Source organism: Nycticebus coucang, chromosome 3, assembly GCF_027406575.1.
Source record: "Nycticebus coucang isolate mNycCou1 chromosome 3, mNycCou1.pri, whole genome shotgun sequence".
NCBI classification, from domain to species: Eukaryota; Metazoa; Chordata; class Mammalia; order Primates; family Lorisidae; genus Nycticebus; species Nycticebus coucang.
The window spans coordinates 72,133,266-72,152,047 of NC_069782.1; the positions used below are offsets into that span (position 1 = coordinate 72,133,266).

Consider the following 18,782-nt stretch of genomic DNA (forward strand, 5'->3'; position numbering starts at 1 on the left):
CACCCCAGCAGTGGCATGTGCAAGGGGCACTCAGTGCCAGGGAGAGAAGTACTGCCCTAAGCCCTTGGCTGGGAGGCAGGGAGGGACTCTTGGGGAGGGCTGGAAGGACTCGTGGTGTTGATGCTACTGCTGCCTGTGGACTCCGGCCCCTGCAGAGCCCAGGCACAGGGTGGAGAGGGGCTCTACCTCGTACTCCTCAGAGCCCTGAGACAGCTGCCTGAGCTGGGCATCCAGCTGTGTGAATCTCCGTGTGATCTGCTCGATCCGGGCATGTAGGTCACGGTACTCGCTGTACTCGGCATTGAAATCATTCTTGTAGCTCTGGCGCTGCTCCGAGGAGGAGATGGCTGTGTATTTTCTGAGGTGGGAGAGAGAAGCTATTGTGGCTTGGGACTGCTGAGGTGAGGCTGGGAACATTCTGCCCTACCCAGGAAAAGGCACTATGACCTTGTGGGTAACCTTGGCCTGGAGCGCACTATGCTTTTTAGGTTCTGCCTCTGCTAAGCTCAAGGAGGAGGGGTGTGAACCCAGAAAAGGGATGCCCCACAAGGACTCACAGCAAATAGTCCGGAATCTCCGACGTTGATGTGGGCACACTGGCACTGCCACAGGTTCCATTTAAACCTACAAGAACAAACACCCTGCCAGACTCCCAACAGTGGTCTGCAAGAGGCACACCAGGATGGGGATATTTGTGAAAAGTGCACATTTTGCTATGTGAGGGACCGGGAGGTGGTGTGGAGGGGGTACCCAAGCTCTCTGGGGCCAGGCACCTTCAGCCACTAGACCCAGGAGCACCCCCAAGTGGCCAGCCACGCACAGCATGCACCTGCATGTCCAGGCCAAAGCCCTGCAGGCAACAGGGAACCTAGACAGCCCTCGGTCACATTCTTGGCAAGCAGCTGACAGATCAGGTTAACTGACACAGGGCCAAAGCCTGTGCAACCTGTCCACAGCTTGACAGGAGCAAGGCTTTTGCTGCATCCCCTGTGTGTCAAAGGTCGCTGGGTTGAAAACAAATGACCACTGGCATGACCCAAATCCCTGGGGCGTTCCCAGTCTCTGGCCACAAAGGGCAAAGACAAAACAGCTTGCAGGGCCTGTGCCTCTAGCCCTTAGTCTGAGCCCCACCTGGACCGTCCCAACTCCGTGAGGCAGCTCAAAACAGGGCTGGCTGGAAGAGCCAGATCAGCCATCATGAGTGGAGCACAAGGACATGTGATTGTTGATAACGTTTGTCTCTTCAGTACAGAAGGAACCTGGCTTGAAGCTGCTCATGGTCAATGGCCAGATCAGCCCCAGGTGCCTATCCTGTTCCTTGGCCATCTGGTGGTCTGCCCCCCCCCCCACATTGCAAGAACTCCAGCATTTGGTGGTGGGTGAAGTGAGGCACTCACCATGCCCACCCCACAGGACAGCAACAATTTGGCATGTTTTCCTCACACCACCTTCCAGAGGGCCTTTTTTCCAATACAGAAATGATTTTATAATGTTACAGTGTATGCTTAGTACACATTTTCTTTCATATCCCTCAGGCCCCCTGCGAGGGAAGCAGCCCACCCACACATTCGTGTCTGCAGAGCCCTCTCCTGGCTCAACACTCAGCTGTCTGCAATGCAGGGGCTGCACAATGGGTGTGAACTCACCCCAAGGCCCTAACACCCTCACACTGGGCCATGTGTGGGCTTCATATGGTATCAATGCCATCACCACTTTGGTGGTCTTTAAGAGGCTGTGGCCTCTCCCAGGGCTATAGCACGAGATGGGCTGTTTGGCTCTGGCTTGGGCCTTAGGCAGTGATGCATGAGGCAATGACAGGCAAGGCACATGGGGCTGAGCCCTTACTTCTGCTATATGGTGGGCCAGGCCTCCTCAGGCATTCTGGAATAGGTGACTACCAAATGCTGGGGTTGGTCAGCATCACTTCATTTAATCCTCAAATCTTCACCAGCTAAGGTGACAAATGGGGAAACGAAGGCTCAGGATCAGCTGGACCTGGTACCTTTTGGGTCAGCTCTCAGTAAACCCAGAGCACCCCACTCCTGCTCAGGCACCAGCTATGGGTGGCTGGCTGAGCTGGTCCCCCTGGCACACTCCCACAGTGTTCATCTTCCTCTTCACAGCCACTGTCTCTCCACTGGCTTATCCTCGATTCCCCTGGACAGGGGCCCTGAGATGCCCCCTATACATGTACCACCCTAGGTGAGACAGACCACCTGGTCTAGCAATGGCTTCTGGTGCATCAGTTGCCTGCTTCCTGTTGCTGGGGACACCTACTCCCCAGCTTGTACTTCTTCACCTGTGGTATATAAAATGACAGTCCTCAGGGCTGACACGCACCATGCAGGATCAAAAGCTACCTCTAAGCCCTCCATGTGGTACTGGCCTGGGTTGCATGTCTTCCTTGGTCCAGGCCAATCCTGGGCCCAGGGTCTTCCTCCTGCTATCCGGGACAGACCCTGGCCTGGGTCTGCCTGTGGGATATGGGTCTAGTCTGGGGATTGGGTGACTGGCCTAGACACAGCCCACGCCTTCTTCCTGTCACCTGGCCCACATACAAGGATGTATGGGAACTGCTAAGCCCTGCATGAGGCAGGACGGATCCAACCAGGTCATGAGATTCCTTCTCTTCCTCAGCAGGGAGAGAAGACGTGGGCTTTATGGAGGGCAGGTGGGCAACTCAAACAAAACTGACAAAAAAGAGGTTCCCAGCTCAGCGCCTGTAGCTCAGTGGCTAGGGCACCAGCCACATACACCAGAGTTGGCAGGTTCAAATTCAGGCCAGGCCTGCCAAACAACGACAACTACAACCAAAAAATAGCTGGCATTGTGGCGGGCACCTGCAGTCCCAGCTACTTGGGAGGCTAAAGCAACAAGAGAATCACTTAAGCCCAAGAGTTTGAGGTTGCTGTGAGCTGAAACGCACGGCACTCTACTAAGGGCAACATAGTGAGACTGTCTCAAAAAAAAAAGAGAGAAAGAGATGCTCCCACTCTGGTCCCAGGAATACCTCTTCCCTTGTGATCCTTTCTGGGAAAAAAATCCAAAATGGGCAGCAGGCAACACAGCCTAGGCTGCCCTTGGCTAGCTAATGCTGGATAATGAGGCAGCCACCTGTGCCACCACTGCCTGCATTGACACAATAGCTCTTGCCCCCCACGCCCGCCAGCTGGGGTACCTTCTCACTGCTGCTTTATACCAATTAATGTAAATCAGGCGCCACTGTGGGGGCATTGCCTCTGCCACTGCTCAGGACCCTAGCACTAATGACTCCCCCACAACACAGAGAAGACCCCACTGCCAGCCCATATACCCTGACCCTGCTGCTGGCATCCAGGTCTGCCAGGTCCTCCTGGCTTCCCTGTTTCCCCAAATCCTTTCCCACAGACGAAAACCTATACTCCCCAGCAGGCTGCACAAGACCACAGTGGTCTGGGTGCTAGCCTTCTACTGCAGGCTCTGTCCACCTCCTCCTGCCCTGTGTCTCTCTGGGGCTGGGAAGCCCTGTCCACCTTCCCTGAATCCCAGCAAACCCTGGCACCATCCTCTTTCTCAGTGTTTAGGGCCTCCTTGTAGCCACATTGCCTAGGAGCCGTCCTTGGTTCATATCACCCATGTGGCCTGGCACACAGTGACAGTGATTGTGAGCATCACAGGACTCAAATCACCAGGGCACTCTGAGAGCTTACACTCTAGAGGGGTGGAGAGATGATGAAGTACAAGGACCAATGGTATGAAGGGATGGGTGCAAGTGAGCCTTAACAGAGGACTTGCAGGAGTATGGCCCCATTCCTGCAGCTTCCTGCAGACTGAAGCCCCTTGACCCCTTGAAAGTGAGGGTGGTATGGGGCAGTGCCCTCCTGCAGAGCTCCCCACCCAGGCCTGCCTCAGAACCTACTTGGGGTGTCTGGCAAGGCTCCATGAATGGCAGGCGTATGGTCTGGTGGCTGGGTCTGGTGCTTGTCCTCGGCCACCCTCTCCTTGTCTTTGTGTTTCTTGGACTTCTTCTTGGACTTGCTGCGTGAGGGGCCACCATGGAGCCTGCTAGGCTGGGCACAGTCCGTCAGCAGAGGCAAGCCAAGGTGTGCAGTAGGGCCTGGGGCAGCTGCATCCCCACACTCACAGTTCCGGCCACTGTGGTCCAGGTCATTGCTCACGTCAGCCAGAGGGTCGTGGGCCCTCAAGGGCTCCAACCGTGAGGGTGGGTGGCTGCGGGAGCTGAGGACGTCCGAGATGGCCAGTGGGCCCGGGGTGGGCAGCAGGCCCTCGCGACCGTTGGGCATGCCCAGCTTCCCATTGACAGCGGCAGGCTGTGCTCTCTGAGTGAAGTGCGATATCCTGGGCTTCTTGTTGGCCAAGGGATCGATGAACTCAGGAGGCTGTGTCCGTTTCTGGGAAGGAACATTTCAGAGGGCAGCTGGGAGCCAGAGGAGCAGGTAGGTACCACGCCTGAGTAAGGAAACCCAGTGCCCATGCAGGGCCCATTCTGGCCACGTGGGGGCACCAGCATACCAAGCCAGGCCTAAGGTGCCTAGAGCTTGGACAGGAGGACTCAGCCCCACGGGCAGGGATATAGATAGTCTTAAGGCCACCTCTGCAAGATGGTCTGAAGTGCTCAGCACATTGACCCTAAGGATAGAGCTTAGAGTCATGGGAGTAGGTGACCAAGGAACACAGAGCCACCCAACTTCCTAGGCTCTGTTCCCTGAGTGACACAGCAGTGTTGTCGCCACTCTCACAGGAACCTCACAGCTCAGGACAAGTCACATTCCCAAGGAGCTGGTGACAAAAGTGACAATGCTCCCTGTAGGTGCTCTGGACAATCACCTCAGACTTGCAGGTCCACGGCTAGGTTAGGTGAGTATATCCCCAGCCTCAGAGGGACAGGTGAACGAGGTGTTGGGATAGGCTCCAAACAGGAGCCATGAATGCCCCCTCCATCACACCCATGTCCATTCCATTTACCTGAGGAGGTGAAGCTGAACTCCCATGCTCACTAGGAGGGCTAGAGGCAGCAGGGTCTCCAGGGAGGCCACCTGTACTCTGTGGCTGGCACAGCTTCCTGTAAGGACAGGCAGGGCTAGGTCAGGTGGGGGAAGATGCCTTATGGAAGGGACATATAACCCCTAGACCTACGGCAGGGCTGAACTCACTGGGAGATCCTGGGAGCCCAAGCCTGAGCATGTCCTACGCTCAGGAGAACTTGCCTGTTTAGCATTCTTTTGCACCCAGGAAAGATCAGCTGGCCACCCATTCATTTAGATGCCTGCTACCATGGAGACCAGGGCATATACTGGGGCACTGAACCCTACTTTTATTTTTATTTATTTACTTATTTTCGCAGTTTTTGGCCAGGGCTGGGTTTGAACCGCTACCTCTGGCATATGGGGCCAGCACCCTACCCCTTTGAGCCACAGGCACCGCCCCTGAACCCTACTTTTAAAAACAACGATTCATTCTGGCAGCAACACTCATTATAAAAAGGACAGGATGGCCTTCCTATCACAGGAAGCCCTGCTCAAAGCACAATCTCAAACAGCCACTGCCCCACCACAACTGAGCAAAATGATACAGCCAGAGACAAGGGAAGAGATATCCCAATGCACACCCCTTCTTCCTCTCCCACATGAGCAGGTCAAGAAAGAGGCCCTCTCTCTGACCCAACTCTACAACTCCTAGGGGTTGTGTGTTTCAGGGGAGCCTCAGACAGAGCCTTCCAAACCCCCAGGGAGAACCGGGTCTGGGGCCATGGTGAACAATGTTCCAAACAGCAATGACCAGAGCTTGTGTACAGCCTTAGCATTGATCCATAGCAACTGTCCCTTCCAGGGTGGCAGGAGAACCATGTCCACGCAAACACTTGTACACTGCATGTCCTTAGCAGCTCTGTTCGCATTTGGCAAAAGGTGGGGAAGAAAACCAAACTTCCACCAACAGATAAATAGATAAATATGACATATCTACACAATGGGGTTTTTTATTTTTTTGACATATCTACACAATGGAATATTATTCAATAATAGAAAGGAATGAAGCACTGACACTTGCTACAATATGAACAAACCTCAAAAACATGCTGCAGAGTCAGAGGCCAGACACCAAAGGCCAGGTGTTGTATGAAATGTCTAGAACAGGCTAATCCACAGAGAAAGACAGACTGGTGGCTGCCAGGGGCTGGGGGAGGGGAATGGGGACAGGTTTTATTTCCAAGCAAATGAAATGTTCTGGAACTAGGAAGAGGTGTTTCATGGCTGAACCTAGTTCTAATCATCTGAACGTATCTAATACCACTAAGTTTTCACTTTAACAGTCACAACCCCAAGGGGGAGGTGTCAGGGACATGCAATCACAAATGGGCAATTTTTGTTTTTTTGGAGACACAGCCTCAAGCTGTTGCCCTGGGTAGACTGCCGTGGCATCACAGCTCGCAGCAACCTCCAACTCCTGGACTCAAGTGATTCTGCTGCCTCCACCTCCCAAGTAGCTGGGACCACAGGCACCTGCCACAACACCCAGCTGTTTTTTGGTTGCAGCCGTCATTGTTGTTTGGCGGACCCGGGCTGGATTCGAACCCACCAGCTCAGGTGTATATGGCTGGAGCCTTAGCTGCTTGAGCCACAGGCACCTAGCCTAAAGAAACCTTTTTTTTTTTTTTTTTTTTTGCAGTTTTTGGCCAAGGCTGGGTTTGGACCCACTACCTCTGGTATATGGGGCTGGTGCCCTACCCCTTGAGCCACAGGTACCACCCAGGCAATTTTTTTTTTTTGGGAGACAGAGTCTCACTTTGTCACCCTCAGTAGAATGCTGTGGTATCACAGCTCATAGCAACCTCCAACTCTTGGGCTTAAGTGATTCTCTTGCTTCAGCCTCCCAAGTAGCTGGGACTACAGGCGCCCACCACAATGCCCAGCTATTTTTATTTATTTATTTATTTATTTTTTGGTTCCAGTTGTCATTGTTGTTTGGCAGGCCTGGGGGGATTCGAACCCACCCGTTCTAGTATATGTGGTGGTGTCCTTAGCTGTTGAGCTACAGGCACCATGCCACAAATGGGCAATTTGTATTACATGAATTGTATCTCACAAAGCTATTATGTGTGACATCCTTAGAGAAATTAGATTAAAATGAAAACTGCTTCCATAAAATAAGAACATAATGCTACAAAAGAGCAACTGGGAACACTTTCAGAAACAGAAATGAGGCCAGGTGCAATGGCCCACTTGAGCTCAGGAGTTTGAGACCAGTCTGAGCAAGAGCTGCAACCAACCCAGTCTCTATTTAAAACAAAACAAACAAACAAAAAAAACTAGCCAGGCACCTGTAGGCCCAGCTACTCAGGAGGCTGAGGCAGGAGGATCACCTGAGTTCAGGAGTTCAATGCTGCAGTGAGCTAGCTGATCACATTCTACTCGGGTAACAAAATTGAGACCCTGTCTCAAAAAAGAAAGAAGAAAAAAGAAAATGAAAAGAAAGGAAAGGAAAGGAAAGGACAAAGGAAAGAAAAGGAAAGGAAACAGGAAGGGAAAGGAAAGGAAAAGAAAACAAAAACTATAAATGAGAGCAAAAAAAGCTGAAAAGAATCTCCCAAAAGTAGAAATCAAAAAGAGAAGAAAACTGGGATGAGAATGACAAAATATAGTAGGCAGCCCACCCAAGAGAGAAGCAGAAGAAACTGGAGGAAGCACAACTAGGTCTTTCCATGACCACATGTGGGATGGAAGGAAGGACACACAAGATGAGTTTTCAGACCACAAGAGATGCCCAGCCATCCTGTGGCATGCATTAAACAATGGGTCAGGAAGCCTCGGACCTTAAACATGGAAGGAGAGCTCCTTTGGCTGAGTCTACCACCAACTCAGCAGGACTGTCACCTAGAGGTGAAGACACGGCAAACAGCCCACCCAGTCCCAGGAGGTGTCCAGGTAGAAGCAGGAGGCAGAGCAGAGCCCAGCTCAGGGGCCCACATAAGAGGGCTGAAACTCCAGTTGGCAGTGAGGCACTGGGCAGTGTGTGGCTCAGGCAGAGGAGTCAGGAGGGTCTGTCTGCAGACCCCCTGACAGTGATGAGAGGTGATTGGATAACTATAAACAGCTGGAATTGGACAAGATGGACAAAGAGAACACTAAGCAGAGAAACCAATGCTGCAGCCATGGCATGGCGCCCAGCTCAGCTGAGGGAGGTTCCTGCAGCAATATTCATCCCTACGCCTGCCTGTGACAAAGGAAAACACCCCAAAGACCTGTTTTTACTTCTTATATGTGAGGCCATGGCTTCAAGAACTGCTACAATGGGGCTTTCTTTCAATAGGGAAGAACCTGAACACACACACCATGTAGACAGGCACTACAGGTCACCTTATGTGTAGTTATGGGTGGCAGGAACATCAACTTGCACACCAGTTCAAGATTCTAAGGATGACAGATGTAGATCCCTGAAATGGCTGAGAGTGACAGTGGAGTGGCTGTGGAGGCTGCCTCTGGAGCACACATCCAGGCGAAGCTCCCACCTGAAGACCCTGGATATGCAGCCCACATATTGCTTCCCAAGACCCCGCTGGCAGGCGATGCTCACTCTTGGCAGGTCCTGAGGCTCTGAGTCTGAGAGTCCCAGGGAAGGGACATGAGGGCAGGGAGGAGTCTTCTGCCAAGGCTGTGTGCGCTCTGCCAGCTTCCCCTGAGCACCAAGGACAAGCTCCAGCCAGCCAGAGCAGTGGTCAAAGGGACCTTGACCAGCAGGCCCAGGACAGGCATGTAAACACTGCCTAAACATGGAGTGTGACCCCAGCTCTGCTCTGCTCTCCAGATGTAATTACTGCTTTAAACAGTTGAATTTCAAAGAAACAACAACAAACTCATAAATAGCTCCAAGTCCCTGAGAAATCACTTAAGGACTAATTAGCATATCCACCTGCTCTAAATAATCTGCTTCCCAGCCCTGCTCCCCAAGCAGGCAGCCACCAGGAAGGAAATGATTAGCCACCTGCCTCCCTAACTGCTGCTCTCATGGCCCACACCATGCAGACCCCATCCCAATTAGTCTGAGAGGAGATGTGTTTAATTAACACTGCTTAATCACATCTGCAGGGAGTTCTGCTTTGCATTTTGCCTTCTTTCTTTCCACTTTGTGTTCTCAAGAGGTTCTTTTCAAAAAGTGGGCTTTAGCAGAAGCCTCTGGGGACACTCAGGTTTGGGAGGGAAACTTGGCAGGAAGTGAGGACAGCTGAAGACAGCCAAGGTGGAATGAGGCTTTCTTCTGAGGATTCCAGGATTAAGGTTGGTGACTCATGTCCCCCAACCCACTCTGAGGGGGCTAGTTCCCCGAAATGGGAAGCCACGAGGTGCCACTGGGCAGTGAAAAGGACAGCCAGAGAGACCCTTCCACCCTGCTCCCAGGCCCTGCAACCCTTTGGTTTACTCAAGACTACCCCCAGCATCCTTGGGATGAGCTTTGACCCCTGTGGGGATTAGGGACACAGTAGGGGCAAGAGGCACATTACCGGACAAGCACCCTCTTCAACAGTTGCTGGTCCCCCTCTGAGTAGCCGGGCCAGTCCTTTTGCACATCCTTGTACATGGAGTCCCTCAGGGTGCATGTGCCATCCTTGGCACTCACATTGGCCACCTGCAAGATAAAGCCAGCTATCACCTTATGGGAAGCCTGAGGCACAGAGGCCACCAAAAACATGGTGACAGGGGGGAGTATTGCAGAGACACAGAGGAAAGTGAGCAGACAGACCAAGACAGAAGAAGTGAAAGAAGATGCAATGGTCCACTTCTACCCTATGCCACCCCCACCCTTAGCTCCCTAGTATGCAACTCTCAGGGTGCAGAAGGGATGATGAGTCATAGTTTGAGGGCCATATTCAATCTTATCTTACAGGTGCCACAAGGCCAAGCTGTTTCCAAAACAGGGAGGCTGCCACATATAGTCTCAAGACCCCATTGCTCAGCCCTTCTGATGGCAGTTCCCTTGGCAAGAGTTGGCCATGGCTGGGAGTGACAGTGAGAGGTCCCTCCAGGAGCTAGGCCTGAGCTAGGCTTCCTAGAAACCAGTCTTCCCTGCTCTCGCCAGTTAACTAGGACAGTTGGCAAAGATGGATCCAGAATATTCACCTCAGGGGGGTTTGAGGGAACTCCAGGGCACTGCCCTGAACAACTGCTTGCCTGCTAGCCTCTAAGCACCCTGGTCTCCAGGACATACAAGTTGGTGACACACAAGTGGCACCAACTCACTGCTGGAAGGCAGCTGCTGTTTTTTTTTTTTTTTTTTGGCCAGGGCTAGGTTTGAACCCGCCACCTCCGGCATATGGGACTGGCACCCTACCCCTTTGAGCCACAAGCGCCACCCACACAGGGAGCATTTTTTAACAGTTGAATAACATTCCACCCAGTGATTAATCTCCACTGTTGGACATAGCCAATGTTGCCAGTTTCTCTGTAGCATAAACAGATATCACTGTGTCCAGGTTTTTTCCACATTGGTGAAGGCTTCCTCCAGCCGGCTTTCCAAAAGTAGGATTATCAGGTCAAAGGCTGAACATTTTTATGACTCTTAATAGCTTTTGCTAAACATCACTTACCTGTCAACACCCTACCCTCAAAAGACAAGCCTATGAGTTTCCCTTGAGCCCAGCCAGACCCAGACATTGATGCCTTCCATCTTTGATTTTTCCAGAGGAGGAAGAGCTCTTATCTTTGAAGGGTATGGCTTATCGTTGCTCAGAGTTTCTGGTGGCCTGGGGAGACTGGAGATGACCAGCCTGGGTGAGGCACATCCCCAAGACCTTCCTCTTCTGCAACCTGATGGGGTCCTGCCCACACCCACCCAGTTCACTGGGGAGAACTAGTTGTACAATAAACATAGAAGCACGAGGCAGATAAGCCATTCAGGAGAGACTACAGTGATCATGTCAAGGGACACTGCCCACAGACACTGGTTGGGCCCATCCACTGGAGGCAACCAAACCAAAAATCACTCGGCAAAACCAGGGTCCAGTATGGCCTCTCTCGTTTTCTGAAAGGGCCTGGCTTGGGTACTCCCTGGCCAAGCAAACATGGGTCTCACTTCTGACGACTCCATCAAGTTCTCTTTAGCAACCCCTGCTGGGGACATGCCAGCCCTGCCTCGGGAGCAGAAGTGGTGTGCGAGAGCTGAGCCGACATCCTCCTAGGGAACGTGCTGTAAGTTGCACATGGGGCTGCACTAGAGTTGAGAAGCCTTGTGATGAATGCAGTAAATGTGGACATATACCCTTAGGCATAGCTGCCGTGTTCCCAGAATATTTGAGATAGGAAGTGGAGCATGGGCTACCTGGAGATGTGACCCCCAAATATTCTGCTATGCCACCCTGACAGACCCAGAGGGCTTAGCTGCACCTCCTTCTAGACCACAGCAGAGATCTGAGGTGAGCCATCCCTAATTCACCTCAAGGCCACATCTAAACAGCCAGCTGATATCTCAAAGTCAGTGTCAGTCACCTGCCTTCCTAGGCTCCTGGAGGGAGGGGTGGTGAGAAGTATCGGGGGCTCCCAATACCTACTGTCCCACCTGAGGGGGCCAAAGTGGGCTCCACTGCCAGCATTACATCCCTGCTGGCGTAGCCCCTGACTCCCAAGAGAGGCAGTGGGGTTGCACCCCTGTCACAGATGGAAGCCTAAGGCCCAGTGTGGCTGCTTGTCTGGCTTCACAGTTCTAATGTGCATGTGTGGTTCCCTGTTCAGACCATGATTCTATAAACTATAGCTGCAGCCTTAGATCCAGCAAGCTTGGGCCCCACTGCCCACTTGTTGGCAAGTGGTAGAGGACACGGGCATGGCCTCCAGGCTAAGCTGATCTCTGGAGCCTCCTGGCATGTGCCATGCCCAGAGACACATCCATGAACCCCGAGTGTGTTCTAACCTAAGAGGCTCCCATTCTGAGGCAGGCTATGGACCCAGCTGGCCAGAATCCAAGCCTCAATGTCTGGCCCATCCTGCTTATGAAAGACCATCTGAGGAAGCCACTTGTAGAGAAATCAGGCAGCACACACCTGTTGGAGAAGGCCATCCAGCATGTCTTTGTCTGCCTGTGCCAGGCCATCCTTTTGTAGCCGCAGCAGCAGCTCAGCCTTACGGTAGGGCCTAAGAGCCAGGAGGTGCAGTACCCGGTCACGGAAGGGCCTCTGAGATACTCCACTGCCCCCACTCATGCTGCCAGTGCCACTCTTCCTGATGGCACTTGCCAGGTTCATGGGAGTTGCCCGCTTCCGGGAGGGCACAGCATCTGTCACCCCTGGGGCTGGTTTCCGAAATTGAACCTTCTTGCCTGCAGAAAGACACTGTGTGTTAGGGAACAGAAAGGTAGCCACTGTATCTTATGGCTGGCGCCCGTGTGGACCAGGTGTCCGAAAATTGAGACCACAGAGAGTGCTGGCTGAAGGGCCTACTCCAGCCAAGGCAAAGTCAAGCCGGTCTGCTCAGCAGGAACCCTCAGTGGCTGACAGTGCCACCTGCTGCTCATACCCAGCACCTGTGGGTCTCCCACTCCCCAGCCTTAGAAGCAGAGATGCGTGTGATAGAATTATGTTTTAGAGATTTAACTAACTTCATCCCTGGGCAACCTAAATTCTAGGTACTAAAAATACCCAACTTTTCTGATTGGCTGTGTGTGTTTGGTGATGGGTAGGGGGTAGGGTATCTATAAACCCTTCTGATGTTAAAATGAGGGGCCCAGAACTGCAGGAGGCAAGTACCCCAAAGCCTTCTCACTCCTATGTTGGCCCCATGGAGATGCTGGTTTTTGTATTTTGGGTTTTTTTTTAAAGCAGTGAATAAAATTGTCAGGGTCACTTCCGGCAGTTGCTTTAGAGAAGCTGGGGTGTAAGCACCTCCCCGGTAGGCTTCCCCCATCCCCAGTGCAGAGACACAGGGTTCAGCATTCTGCCCCCGGGGTTCTGGGGGTCCCTCATGTCCACCTTGGGCTTCACAAGACACCAGATGTCACAACCACTGAGTCATGTGCCTAGACCTTGCTTCCTGACCTAGATGTTGGTCTGGGCACATCCTGCTCAGGGGCTGATTCCTTGGTTGACTAATCATTTTTACTATGGGCACATACCATGACCCCAGCCTGGATGGACCCCAAACCATTCCTTCTCCTCAAAAGCTGGCCTCAAGCCCCCATTGCTCACCCAGATAGCGGCCTCCAGCCTTGATGACGATGGCACTGCGGCTCCGTGTCTCCTCCTCAGCCTGTGCCATACTCTGCCGCGCCTTCTGGTAGGAGTCGTCAGTAGCACACACTGTGATCTTGTCTTGAATGCTGCCCAGGCAGTCCAGGAGGATGTCCCCATGGCTACAAGACAAAGGGCCAGGCCAAGATCACCACCTATGACAATGTGGGGAGGTTCCACTGAGGGTCCCAGAACCCCTCACCCCCACATAAACGGAACGTGTCAATGGGGCACGTGTGGCCCTAGACCAAGGTGGTGGGTGCTCAGGGCCAAGAGAGCCTCACCTGGACACATACTGCTGGATGCAGTCAAAGCTGCCCTGCGGGCTGTCACGGCCGATGTTGGAGAGGTAGAAGGAGAAGGTCCGGGCCTCCGAGGGGCAGTCAGGCTGGGGGATGGAGATGTGCTGCATGGAGGGGGGTGGGGGTGTCACCAGGAGTCTTTGGCATGGAGGAGACCACAAGACAGGCCAGGGTCTCCACCCAGGTCCGTCTCTCCTACACACACTCCTACAACACCAATGTGCTAGCAATTTTCTCTAAAACACAACTGTGCTTTCCTGATAGTGATGGGACTGGAGGCCAATGTCCCCACCACCTACCCTCAGCACCTATGTGGGGTGGGATTAGGAGTGAGGCTGTGTCTGTTTTTCTAACAGTCTGAGGACACAGCTCTCAGCCTCTGCACGGAGACAGGGACCCCACCATGATTGTGTGACCCTGGTGAATGGCCTGTCTAGACTATTACTCAGTTTCCCCACCCAGATTTGGCCCAAGACACCCTCTAAGGCAGTGCTTCTCAACTTTCCTAATGCTGCAATGTGTTTTCATTGTTACAAAGGGGTTGTGACCCACAGGTTGAGAACCGCTGCTCTAAGACAAGATTTGACATGAGGGGTATCAGCAGCTGCCCCACAACTCTGGCACCTCTGTTTGGTGACACTTTCTTGGCATTCCCCTATATTGGACATGGACTCCATGTATGTCCATTCACCATCCTATGGCCATTAAACAAGGTAGGCTTGGGCCCTATGGGTCTCACAGATCAATAGCCACGTTATGGGTAACACGTGACAAAGAATGTGTCATAGTTTATATAAACCTGACTTTGAACAGCATCCCTGCAGTCTTGCCCAGGAGAATGGGCAGACTGGGGCAAGAAGATGGACACTGTGCTGTCCCAGCCAAGATGCAAGAGAGCATCACAACAGAGGATACTGCTTTCTAGGCTAACCCTCTGTCACCAGGAATGACCCTTCCTGAAATAGTCCCTGGGCTAGAGCACACAAGGTCCTCACAGAGAAGCAGACATGCAAAGGGGGCATGAGTGGTCTATGAGGACTGGGCCACATAAAACAACGTTGGGCCTCGTCCCTGAGCTGCCACACCCTCTCAGCAGCCCTAAGCCCCAACTCTTCCTCCATGACCTTTGGGCACTCAAATACTTCATCAGCATAAGACAGAAAGGGAGGGTCCAAGGGTGAACCCCGTAGCCCTTGCCGTCAAGCTGCCACATGCACCCATGAGAGGTTTCACCTGTCTGTGCCCAGTGTATGAGACCCAGAACACAGCTCTTGTCACCCATGCACATAGAGGAACACCGCTCCCCTGGACCCTGCTGTGTAGCTGCAGCTGGGACTTGGTCTTCAAGGCAGTGTTGGGACTCATAGGAAAGCTATGGATGCATCTGGCCTGTAGTCAATGGTGCTAGACTCAAAAAGTTCAACGCCCGTCCCTGCTCTCAGGCATGGCCACCCTGGGGCAGCCAGGCAGTCTCCGCAGCAGCAGCCACCTGGGCTGATGATCCTCTTGTCCCTACTTTCCCAGGCTGAACCTTGCTCTAGGAGGAAGGTTGTTCCCTCCTGGAAGGGAGCTCCTTGCTCCCATCCTGTCCACTAAGAACTGCCCAGCACCCCATCTCAGCCTCAGGCATGTCCCTACAGGGCAGTAGATTTTGCCCTGTCCTGCTGCTGCAGAATCACGAGCTGGGTTGGGGTGGGGGTCAGGGCCTCCCTGGACATATGATGGTGGAGGGCAAAGGCAAGGCCCATCTTGGGCCCCACAACACCAGTCCTAATCTGAACGCAACCATGTCGTTTTATTAGGGTCAGAGAAGGATGGAGCAGCTTACACTCAGCATCTGAAAAATCACACCCTAATTGCCTCTGATGACTCACTGTGGGGCTCAGAAACGCATGTACACAAACACATACCCCCACAGCCTCTGCTGGACACTCTGAGGCTCTAAGGGGGCCAGGTGCACATGTGATGTGGTGACCCAGAATGCAGCATCCAAGGGAAGCCCAGGGACCACAAAGTCTAAGAGACTCTCCGACTGAACTGAACCCTGGTGTGGGGGGGCTCTCCCTCCACAATCCCCCTTTTTAACGCCTGCTGCATCCATGGTCCTGGGTCTGACTGAGACTGAGGTACCCCTGGCCTGAATCCCAAGTTGCACAAGCACTGGCTGGGCCCCTCACAATGCAGTCCTGTTCCTGGCAAATACATACCTCACCTGGTAGGTGGTCAAACAGGGTTTGCCCTGGCTCCAGAGAGATATCATTGGGCAGAGAGCTGGCAGTGAGACTCGACCCTGGGCACACAAGGCTCAAGGAGACTGATGAAGCAGGGCCCACCCCCATAGCAGACAGGGGCAGTCATACACACAGTCAGCACCATGAGTATCCCTTGTGACCCTGCCTAGCCACCCGTGACCATGCTTCTCTAGGAAAGGGACTAAAGAAGCATCATTGTACCCCCTCTCACCCTTGGATGTTCTTCACACAAGTCCATATGTCTCCTCCAAACTCTCTCCTAGGAGGAGGAGTGCATAGCCAGGACCAGGTATGTGCAACTACGGGGGCACGGGGGTAAGAGCAGGGGAGCTGCACAATAATGGGTGACACAGGCTTTAATGTTGATGCTCAGGAGGGCATCATGCTGCTGGTGACAAGGGGAGACACATGTGGCCAGTGTCCTTCCAGATTGGAAGGGTGGGGTGGAACAGGCATCTGAGGGAGACTGTCAGGAAAAGGTTTTCCTGGAGCCAGGCCCAGCAGATTCTCATGGCCTCCCTCCCTGGCTCAGAGGCATTGCCTGTGCTGTGGAATCCTTTGGTGAATGGGCTGTTTTGCTGGTTAATGTTTACCAATCCTAGGAACCACACAACAGCCACACAACACTGGGATGAGAGCAGCCCAGGGTGCAGGCATTCTCTCCCTAGCAGTCAAGAGCTCAAATGAAACGCAGCCCCTGTTTGGCTGCCGTGCACCTGTGCCTTCTAGACAGGGTCTCAGCTGCCCCTTTTGGGGCTCCATAATGGTCCCAGTGATGATGCAGTCTTTTGGAATGTCATGTGGCACTCAGATGGCCTGAGCATGGCAGGTTTGAATGCATTTGATGTGAGCCGAGGCTCCAGGTTATTGGAGAGCTTGTGGTAGGGAGTGGTCATACACCTAACAAGTGCCTGAGTTCACAGACAGACGCAAGGACAGAGCCTGGAGAGGTACAGGACATATACCTGTGGTGGTTCCCATAGCAGGTGGGGTCCCTGCCAGAGCCCTTGTAGTGTCCCAAATTGGAGCCTGTTGCCCGCCCAGAGACCTCCCAGGCCTCTATTGCAGTTTGCAGAGAGAGAAGTTGATGAGTTTTAAAGAGACAAGTTAAGTAGGAAGCCTGCAAAATGATCAAGGAAAAGGCCCTCAATATTCTGCACAGTTAAAAACATAGGAACAGGTAGTGGGTGAACCCAGGTGTTGTCCACACAACACAACAGGAACCCAAAATACCAAATGACAAGGGTTCTTCTCAGGCCAGAGAGGTTTTCAGATAGTTTTCATTATTTTTATTTCCCAGAGAACTCTCAGAATAAAATATATTCTTCATAGAGTGGCTGAATACAACGCAAAGGAGGGAAGCAGCCCCTTCTACTCAACAAGAGGCCTCTCTTCCTCAGCCCCAAACCCAGGGCACTTTCAAACCACCTACTTCTCTTCCGGGAACCACTCACCAGGCTATGGCTGTTCAGAAAAGTCACATGCCATGCTCACCTGGAGTCCCCAACACAGATGGTTCCAGACTCTGAAAAACCCCCAATTTAGACATATTTTATTTTATTTTTTTATCTATTTATTTATTATTTTTTGGAGACAGAGTCTCACTTTCTTGCCCTCAGTAAAGTGCCATGGCATCACAGCTCACAGCAACCTCAAACTCTTGGGCTCAAGCGATTCTCTTGCCTCAACCTCCCAAGTAGCTGGGACTATAGGCACCTGCCACAACGCCCGGCTTTTTTTTTTTTTTAAGAGACGAAGTCCTGATCTGGCTCAGGTTGGTCTTGAACTCAGGGCAGTCTACCCGCCTCAGCCTCCCAGAGTGCTAGGATTACAGGCATGAGTCACCAGGCCCAGACTAGACATGTTGTAGACTGTTTCCAAATTTGTCCTGGCTATAAGCAACACAGCAACAAGCACCCCTTGTGGCTTATTCTTTGTGCACATCACTAATTAATCAGTTCCTAGACTCACAGACATTAGTCAAATGCTGCTGACAAGCCCTGCCAAATCTCATTCTATAAACTGCCACTGAGGTTCCTCTGTGGGGCGTGAAAGTCCTGACACCTGGAGAAGACCTCGATACCAACCCCTACTTTTCTTTTTTTAGTAACTGATACTTTGCTAAAGAGTTTCAGGGGTGGGGCCGGCCAGGTGGGGGTTTCTTTTCCTTTACAGAGGCTACTGGCCTTTCTAGAGTTAAACACTCAGCAGTAACCCCCAGACAGCTGAGGGGGCTGCGGGTCAGCCTGGCTTAGTATTGCTGACAGGGCAAATGAAATAAAGACTAGAACACTGCTCTGAGGCTGGGCTACAGATAGGCCTGGCTCTCCTGAGGAGCCTGGCAATTGCCATAAAGTTACTCTAAAGAATCTACCCACAAGGGGCTGAGGCCTGGACTGCACATGCTACAACCTCCAGGGTAGGCCAGACTCTTGGGGCCTTAACTATAGGCAGAGAAGGAGGTGGCCCTATCCCAGGAGTGTGTGATGCTGAGACCCTACCCTGATCCTAGTGTTTCACACGCAGGAGGGGCTGAGCTTGTTCAGAGCCACAAATAGGACACTGGTTCTTCTGACACTGAGTTCAACCTAGAAGGAGATAAGGAAGCCAGCAGAGAGAGGAAAAAGGTCTACCCATGGTCCCCAATCTAAGGAACCTGTAGGCCACCCGCAGATCAAGTCTATTGTTGGCTATGGGGATGGGCCAACAGCCTTCATCTACACAGGGCCCTGAAGATCCTACATCAGATCATGCTCCAGTTCTGAGACCCAGGACAGTGACCAGGAGTGGGGAAGATGTCAGCTAATGAGATCTGTGAACAGCATACCTCCAGGGAACAAGCTATGAAGATTATGGGATGTCTCAGGCCACAAAGCCCTCTAAGGGTCTGGTCACAGCTTGCCAGCAGCACGGCCCAGGACTGAAAACCTCAGAGCAAACATCCCACTAATTAAATACAGCAGCTGGGCTCGGTGCCTGTAGCTCAAGTGGCTAGTGTGCCAGCCACATACACCAGAG

The 18,782-nt window shown here is 52.6% G+C and overlaps 1 protein-coding gene across 1 annotated transcript in view; it reads right to left on the reverse strand.

The window, feature by feature from the left end:
* The window catches only part of ELL (elongation factor for RNA polymerase II), an 85,985-nt gene that overhangs the window by 1,493 nt on the left and 65,710 nt on the right, over window positions 1-18,782 (reverse strand). The window contains exons 3-10 of the mRNA XM_053582331.1: window positions 13,495-13,616; window positions 13,169-13,332; window positions 12,029-12,303; window positions 9,497-9,621; window positions 4,966-5,062; window positions 3,899-4,391; window positions 558-624; window positions 187-358 (exon numbers count right to left, since the gene is read on the reverse strand). Coding sequence (XP_053438306.1) covers window positions 187-358; window positions 558-624; window positions 3,899-4,391; window positions 4,966-5,062; window positions 9,497-9,621; window positions 12,029-12,303; window positions 13,169-13,332; window positions 13,495-13,616 — 1,515 coding nt within the window. The remainder of the gene's footprint in view (window positions 1-186; window positions 359-557; window positions 625-3,898; window positions 4,392-4,965; window positions 5,063-9,496; window positions 9,622-12,028; window positions 12,304-13,168; window positions 13,333-13,494; window positions 13,617-18,782) is intronic.